Source organism: Limulus polyphemus, unplaced genomic scaffold, assembly GCF_000517525.1.
Source record: "Limulus polyphemus unplaced genomic scaffold, Limulus_polyphemus-2.1.2 Scaffold137, whole genome shotgun sequence".
Classification (NCBI taxonomy): domain Eukaryota; kingdom Metazoa; phylum Arthropoda; class Merostomata; order Xiphosura; family Limulidae; genus Limulus; species Limulus polyphemus.
The window spans coordinates 789,584-798,970 of NW_013665747.1; the positions used below are offsets into that span (position 1 = coordinate 789,584).

The 9,387-nt window shown below is 31.2% G+C and overlaps 1 protein-coding gene across 1 annotated transcript in view; it reads left to right on the forward strand.

Moving 5' to 3' along the window:
• The window catches only part of LOC106474252 (centaurin-gamma-1A-like), a 91,825-nt gene that overhangs the window by 74,110 nt on the left and 8,328 nt on the right, over nt 1-9,387 (forward strand). Inside the window, exons 13-16 of the mRNA XM_022379551.1 lie at nt 1,796-1,872; nt 4,000-4,077; nt 5,108-5,205; nt 7,071-7,169. Of these exons, the coding sequence (XP_022235259.1) occupies nt 1,796-1,872; nt 4,000-4,077; nt 5,108-5,205; nt 7,071-7,169 (352 nt within the window). The remainder of the gene's footprint in view (nt 1-1,795; nt 1,873-3,999; nt 4,078-5,107; nt 5,206-7,070; nt 7,170-9,387) is intronic.

Here is a 9,387-nt window from a genome sequence, read left to right on the forward strand (position 1 = left end):
GCTGGCTAACTGTATCAAAGATGTTTCAGACTTACAGGGAGATTTAGATCATTTGATGCATTGGGCAAATACATCGCAGATGATGTTTTAACTATCTAAAATGTAAGGTGATGCATGTAGGCTTTCACAATTTAAATGGAATGCATTAAATACTGTGGTTGATGAAAAAGTTCTTGGCGTTGTGATTGAAAAATCACTTAAGTCATCTAAACAGTGTATTGTAGCTAGCAATAGGGCTAATAAGATTCTGGGTAGCATCTATAGAAATACTGAATACAAGACAAAAGATATTATTGTTTCACTATATAGATCACTTGTAAGGCCTCATTTAGAGTACTGTGTACAGGTTTGGGCTCCCTTTCTCAAGAAGGACATTGAATTGTTGGAGAAGGTTCAGAGAAGAGCCACTAGAATGAGACCTGGGATGGTGAGATTGTCCTATGAGGAGAGACTAAAATCTCTAAAATTGTTTTATCTGGAGAGGAGAAGGGTCAGAGTGTATTTCATTGAAGTGTTTAAGATTATTAAGGATATTGATAATGTAGATCCATGAAACGTTTTGTGTTTAACAGTGAAGACAAGAGGGCATAAATTCAAATTTTGACAGCATAGGAGTCGTCTGCAGTTTAAACAGTATTACTTTTCAAACAGGGTGGTTGGCGTTTGGAATGAGCTGCTTCCAAGGGTGGTTGAGACAGAAAATGTTTCTAAGTTCAAGAAAAGATTTGATGAATACATTTAATATGGAGTGGTTATAGTTGGGAGTTGGAAGGGACATCCTTGATGGGCTAATAAGCTCCTTTTTATCCATTTAAAATTTTATGAAATTTATGAAATATGAACCTATATTCATATCACTGTACATGGTAGCAAAATAGTAAAGAAAATATTTGTAGTTTTACAGAGTCTCGGATCACAAGCACCCAGCTACACTTTGAATTCAGCGGCTACTTTTATGAGAAAGAAAGCCGAAGAAACTGGAATCACAGCAGTCTCATTTGACCATATGTCTGTATAGTCCCATGATACACCTCCAATGTAATTTTGTGCTTCAGTCCACTTAAATGTGGTCTAGAAACCCGATGTACAATGTAGAGTCTGTGGAATGTCGATTAAGACGTAATCTAAGAATGACTTTGTTATCTGCAAAGAAGCTTAATTATTATAGTATAAATTTCAGTGTATGCAATATGTGTAATCAAGTTCATTATGCAAATTAATCATGATCAACAATGAAGAAAATAGTTTGAAGGGCAATATGAGACCTAGAACCTAGTTCTTATAAAATGCAATAAACCTCATTATTATTATTTAGTAATAGTTTTGTAAGCCAACTATGGCCAACACTATGAATCTGTATTCAAATTACAGTGAATACATACATTAATCTGTATGTCATTCTTATAATTTTAAAGTAGAAGATGGAACATGTTAATTACATTTTATTACTTCTCCTTATAGTTAGCAGCCTAGTTTTAACATGCATATTGTGTTTCTATGCAGGTTTAATTCTATAACTTGGTACAGTACTATGTTCAGGCAGGATCATAAGGGTTAATATTTTCAAAAATGTCTTAAAAATCTGTTGTAACATTTATAGGCATTGCTTGAATTTGTACTATTAAAATTATTATGTTTTTATTCTGTTATCTGGTATGTTGTATAGATAATTGAGCTAAAATTTAAAAATTGTGTGCTTCTAAATACAAATTTTGTCGGTTATTTAACAGAAGCAGACATTTTCATAGGTGACATCAACATTTGATATACTTTATATTTTTCTTGAAAGTTTCAGATTCTGGTGGTGGCTATGAGTTTGTCATAGTGTCAATAGACAACAAACAATGGCAGTTTGAAGCTAGTAGTGCACAAGTAAGTGTCTAATAATTTTCTAAATGACCTAGTAAAGTACAAAAACAATAAATTAAGTGAATGTGAAATGTTTCATTTCTTCTCTTTCTTTAGATCTGGTATAATTTCTTATTTATAGCATAAAAGCTAGTTTCACACTATAATTAACTTAAAATTTATTTGAATATTTTCATTATAACATTAATAATAATGCATTCCCTACTATCTGAGGAGTAAGGTTCTATAAGTTGATTAAAATTCTCAGAAGTAATATAAGCAAAATAATTACACTAAACAAGGATTTAGTGTGATTATTGACATACTGGAAGGGATAATTTTATAAATATAACTCAACTGTTTGGAAAAGAATACATCTATTTTGTACTTTTTTATGTATGAATTATAAGTGAGAACACAAAATAAAATTATTATTGATAATGTGTTATAATTAAGTTTTACCACATAATTTTTTTTTCTAATGTAGGTCTTATAGCAACTGAATGTGACAAAGTAATTTATGAAATGTGTAAATTGTGTAAAATTGGATAAACTAACTTTTTTTTTATCCAAAAAAGCCTTATTATACATCTTGGCTGTTGTTTGATTCTTCAGTGTATAACTTTACACTCTTAAAGAAGGTGTAAGCTGTTACATTGCAAATATGTAGTTTTCTGATTTTAGTATTACAGAGGATTGTAGTTATATTAAAATTATTTTGAATATGCAAATCAGCAATTTGTGTGATAAACACAACTTGTATAATGTATCAGTGGAACAGGATGTATCAGAAGTACTTTTCAACACTGTTTTGATTTTAATGAAATTTATTGCTTTTGGGAAGTGTCTTATAACAAGAGAGAATCCACTAATGCAAAGGTCAGTGACAAAAACCATTTGTTTGACCCAGGTAACAGCATGCAACATAATCAAGTACTGATCTACTTGTACAAAGTGACAGTTTGCTTCCACAACATATGCAGAAAACTATGATTGGTACTTAGCTAGGTTAAAATGGCAGTAAAGTATTGAAAATTGACAAAGCCTATGTGTACTTAAACTTTAAAAAGTCTTGTACCATTTTCTACTGGTCAAATTGTAAAAACAATTTCAAAAATGGTACGTGCTATTGCTCAAAACTTTTTCCAAGTGATTCATATTCAGCACTGGATACTTCATCACCAGTAAGTTAGGGACCAAGAGAGTGGATGGCACAAAGGTGAATATGAACTATGCTTACTGTGAGACCAATGTTCTGGACTGTTTTGTATGGAAACAAGGCCAACAGAGTATGTATTAACCAAGATAAGATTCCAAGTCATTCCTGCTGTTAAACTGTTGTACATACCTCAAGCAGTTGGAAAAGGAAATGTGTATTCATGGTATTCCACACAAAGACCTAGTAAAGAAGTTGTCAGACACAGTGCTTATGCAATTTTAGGTGATACTATTAAAAAGAATTCTGGGAAATTTGTCCTAATACACTGGATAGATTGTGGAAGGCTTGCAAGGAGGCATGATGTATATTGAACATGACAGACTTGAACCAAATGTTTTTGCAGCAAAAATATGTTGTAGTGATATTGTTAAAATACATGGTTGTCAGAGAGAACATGACTGGATATAGCAACATGAACTCTAATGAAATGATGAGGCTCCAAAATCATTTTAATATAACATACTTAAATCCTCATTGTATTTGTATTTAAATATATTCTATACTCTAGATCCCCGTGGTGGGCAGAGCACAGATAGTCCATTGTGTAGCATTGTGCTTAACTTCAAACAAACAATTCCTAAGTAAATACAAATTGCAAAGAATAAAAAAATAATTTATATCTAATATAAATAATTAAGAAAAATAAGAATCAATGTGCAACTTAATTATTATAATATGCTTATCAAAAGCTGTTGTGTTAGAATGTACACAAATTTGAGTGTGATGTGTTTAGTGTTCTTTTTGAAAATTTTCTGGAAAATGATTTTTTTTAATGTCAGCATTGGCAATGTTTTAAACTGATTAATTATTTGTTTTATATTAAGATGTTTGTATTGAATTCCTTTTAAATTTTCATTTAAAAATATAAAAAATATTAAATTTTGAAAAAAAAAAAGACTGAAATTGTTTATTTTTGTTTATTTACACAACAGGAACGAGAAGGATGGATAAAGGCTATAGAACAGCAGATTTTATCTAGTTTACAAAGAATTGAAAGTACAAAAGCCAAGGTAAGTATTTTTATGGTATAAGTGTGTACATGTTGGTTTAAAATTCTTACTGATACATCTGTATTAAGTCAGGTGAAACTTAGTTTCATTAGACTGATAGGATAAGTCTGCAGAATAACGGGAAATTCAAACAAGATGTTTATTACAGTCATTTTGAATTTCTCTGAAACTGATGGAGTTTCAGAAAGAATTAGACTAGATACAATGAATTATCTTTATTATTTAAAGCAAAATCACAATTTGTGTACTTGCTTTGGAAGCTGAACATTTGCTGTTACTGGAACCGAGCTATTTTTTCTCCAAAGTTACACTCAGTGGTTTGCCTTTTATTTAAAGGTTAAAATCTACAGGTTTTCATTTTAAGACCATACAATTTAGGTTGATCACAATTAGTGAAACAAATGGCAGAATATATCAATTGATAAATTTCCTGTACAGCACTACAGATAAGAATTTAGAAAATTAATCCCAAGATTCTGATTTTTTCCACAATATTCTGAATGATCACAATGCATATACCTCTTTAAAATATCAACTAAATAGTTATACCTTTATTAACATAAAAATTGCACATTTTAATATGTTGGTGCAAGAAAATAGAAGAAAAGAAATGGCAGTCAAGCACTTGAATATATGCATTTTCCATCAGATTTACATACAGATAGCTAAAACTATTTTGATATGTTTAGGATTTTCTGAGAAATTGTTATATATGTGAGAACATATAATTAATCTCATTTCTTAAGTGTGTATTGACAATGAACCTAGTTTAAACAAATTAAACTCAATAATAATACAATTATGTTAAATGAAATTTTCGTAATGATGGACACTTTCTGATGTGCACAAAAAATTAAAAATTTTGTAAATGTTTGTATTTACAAACTGTAGAGTACTTTAAAGAAAAATAAAACAGGAGAAATAGTAAAGGAAGTGGAATAAAATAATTAATGCTAGTAAAGTTTATATTGTAAACTCAGTTATACATGAATTATTTAATATTTTTGCCATTCTTTCTATTATTCAACAGTCAAGGCCAAATATACAAGTAGATATTTCACTGCTGCAAGCAATTCGAAACAATGTGCCTGGTAATAGTCAATGTGTAGACTGTGATGCACCAAGTAAGTGTTGTGGTATGATTGAACACTTGTTGTGAATATTTCCATCTAGACACATTTCAGAAAAAAATATATACTTAGCTCTTGAATGTTTATAAGGAATATTTGTATTATTGAAGTTGTTTGGTTGAACACATGAAATGTGTTTTGATATAGATTTGACTACCTAAAATCATGAATCAAGAATTTACAAATCATTCCACAGTGTACCCAGTAATTATTAACGTTATGTTTTTGTAATTTGTGAAATGACATTTTTTATCTCTAACAAATATATAAAGCATTATTTCTTACTGCTTATCAAAATCAGTACACAAAAATTGCTTTTATTCGTAACGGTTTAATAATTTATGAAAAAATACTTAAATTTGAAGTATTGAAATGAATTATGTATGCATATCAGAAATGAATTTGATATAAAGTAAAGTAAACCATCAAACAATTCTTGATTATCATATTAAGCTAGCTATAAATTTTTTAAAATGTCTTTCTTTAAGAACAGAAAGTCTTGGTTTTATGATTATTTGTCAAGAATAGCTTATGCACATGAAGCAAGGTTCAACATGGTAAAATTATTTTGCAGTTTACCTTTAGTCTATTTTGGTTCAAAAATAGGGTAGTTCTTTAGGTCAAAAGAAGTCCACCAAAATGTCTTTGTACTATTGTATTATGTACAGAACAAAAAATCAACACTGCAGTGAACTTCAAAATAAAGTGATAACTGCCATATCTATATTAAGATTAAAAAATAAACAGGGTTGCAGAAACTATTGTTGTTTCTAACTGCTACAGACTTTACTTGTAATGTCTTCTAACACTTTGGAGGTGAAACCACATACAAGGAGAAACATTGTAAATGATAACTTTGAAAGTATGTGTTGGAAACTTACTTTTTAGTAGTATAGATAACAATGTAAATATATAGATGTATTGGGCCAAGGATTCTTGTACAGTAGGTGTCTGTGAATTGTTGGCGATAAATTCAACAATAAACAAACAGCACGCACTCCACTTGTTTTAAAATAATATATATATATAATCGAAACAAGTTAAACATACGTACAAAACTTTTTTACACTATGGAGATCATAGTTGTATCTCAAACACTATACATTTCTCTTCTTGTCAAAAGTACACTTAGGCCAATTCAATTGCTTTAGAATTCAGTTAAGAAGCCAAACTATTTTTCTCTATTTTAATTCAATAGTATTAGTATAATTCACTTATGTTGTCACATGAGTTGCCTCAGTTGTATCCTGAACTTCCAATAATTGTTTGCTCTTTGTACTTCCGATAATCATCTGCTCTTTGTACTTCCAATAATCATCTGCCTTTTGTCACAGTCCACACAGGCAGGTTCAGTTAATTTAGAATACCCTTTGATGAGACAAATTATTTTCCTTATCTCTTTCAAATTGTTAATCTCACTCTAACATATCAACCATTAGGCCATTCATTCCCACGATGGTTAACTTAACATTTCTCTGACCTAACTTCTCTTGAACGTGACTTTACTTTTATTTTCTTTCTGCTCGTCTGGTTGCACATTAAAGCTCCAAGATTGAGACTTGCCCAGTCAGGGTCTACCATTATAAGAAAAACATGCAAAGAATATCATACAGATCCAGCATATAAATTTCAATCATGAAAAGCAAGATGCAGAAATAATACATTGTAGAATATATCTGTTTCCATGAACTTTTATTGCTTAGGAAAACAGTGTGTATTCATACTGTCATATATAAAACACTGTTTAGCATAGGTAGTATTATTAATTAATTTTGCATTTGTAATTTATTGATGTCGATGCTACCATTGTTGCATTTGCAATCCATTGATGTTGAGGTTAAGAAGATTTCTAGAAGGACTAAGTGATAGATGTATAAATATGTGCATCGAATGCTCAGGAATCCACAGAAACTTAGGTTCGCATGTGTCTAAGGTTCGTTCCTTGGACTTGGACGAGTGGCCGTAAGTAACACTCCTTGTTGAAAGACAGGTTAAAAATCTCGTGAATTATTTGCTCTTCAATGAATCATTTCTCACTAATTTTTCAGTGGACATGTACTATATGCTAGTGCTACAACTGTGTATACTGGTCTACTGGTAATGACAGAATACTCCTCTTATATAAATGAAATCTTGAAAAAAGAGATTGGAAAATTTGAAAAAAAAATACTGGAAAAGTAAAGATAACTTAATATCATTCAGTTCTTTATTTTCATATGAGTATTCACTAACCACTTCCAGACTTAACCAGTGTGGGCCCTGAGCAAGGTGCAAAGTGCTGGGCTATTGATGTTTAGCAATAAAAGAAAAATGCAATGGAAATTCTACAACAGAATAATTAAAGGGTCAACTATATATCTTGGGATTTTGAAACTTCAACATTAAGAATCACTCATTAGAAAAAAATCAAAACCTATGCAGTTCCTCCATAGCAGTGAGCCCCAGGCCTTGTTTATTTTGCTTTAAGAACTGTGGGATTGATCGCCTGAATAACAGGAGATTTGACAACATATCAATCGTTGAGTAGTTCAGAATTCTGTAACTATGATTGAGTTTATGAGAATGAATTAAAGAAACTGGAGACAATGTAAGCGCAGTCATTAGTCTTTATTAAATAACACAAACACTTTGTTGTGTGTACTTGCTTAGATACTGGACTGTCACTTTTACTAGCTCTAAGACCTTTATCCAAACTGCACTTGACAATAACTTTTAACAGAGTACTTATATATAACATTCTTTACTTAAGTAAAGTTGAATTTATCCAAAGTGACTATCATTACCCACATGACTGGTCATTCATATTTAAACATAAGTGAGGTTTAATATCAAGATATCACCTGACCTATCATTGAGGTTAATTCTGCTTACATTCTCACTGCAGCTTTACAGCCATACATCCCATGGGTAGAACAGGTGATATCTCCAGAGAATGATAAAAACAACTGAATAAAATCATTGTTACATACTTAGTGACATTCTTGATCATGTTTTATGTGAATACTGCACATAAACATAGTAATTGATTAATTATGAAAAATAATGTATTAAAATAAGGTAGAAGATGTATGGTATGTTTAAATAACACAAATGCTAACAAAAAAGCTGATGTTACCTTTAATTTCTATTGTTGTACTAAAAAAGTAAAAATTGGATTTACTGTCGCAGCCAGTTAATTTTAAATTTAGTTTTGAGAACCAGTGGCTTAATATAAATCAATAATATTTGAAGGAAGGTACTTGGAATCACGAGTAAATTAGATTGAGGAAAATGGAACTGACTGTGTGAAATTAATTGTTGAGGCAAGTTGTATATGCAGAATATTTTTGTAGAATAACATTTCTCATTTTGGTTGATTCCTCTTGGCTAATTATTTTTCCATAATGTAGCTAAAGTCTCCAGTGATACCAGAAGATCCACCTTTCCAAAACATAGCTAAAGGCTTCAGTAATACCAGAAGTGACTCCTTTTTCCATAATGTAGCTAAAGGCTCTAGTGATACCAGAAGAGAGACCCTTTTCCATATTGTAGCTAAAGGCTCTAGTGATACCAGAAGAGACCCTTTTCCATATTGTAGCTAAAGGCTGTAGTGATACCAGAAGAGAGACCCTTTTCCATATTGTAGCTAAAGGCTCTAGTGATACCAGAAGAGACCCTTTTCCATATTGCAGCTAAAGGCTGTAGTGATACCAGAAGAGCCACCTTTCCAAAATGTAGCTAAAGGCTCCAGTGATACCAAAAGAGCCACTATTCCAAAATGTAGCTAAAGGCTCCAGTGATACCAAAAGAGCCACTATTCCAAAATGTAGCTAAAGGCTCCAGTGATACCAGAAGAGCCATCTTTCCAAAACATAGCTAAAAGCTTCAATGATGCCGAAGAAAGCCATTTTTTCATATTGTAGCTAAAGGCTCTAGTGATACCAGAAGAGACCCTTTTCCATATTGCAGCTAAAGGCTGTAGTGATACCAGAAGAGCCATCTTTCCAAAACATAGCTAAAGGCTTCAGTAATACCAGAAGAAAGCCATTTTTTTTCAAAATGTAGCTAAAGGCTCCAGTAATACCAGAAGAAAGCCATTTTTTTTCAAAATGTAGCTAAAGGCTCCAGTAATACCAGAAGAAAGCCATTTTTTTTCAAAATGTAGCTAAAGGCTCCAGTAATACCAGAAGAAAGCCATTTT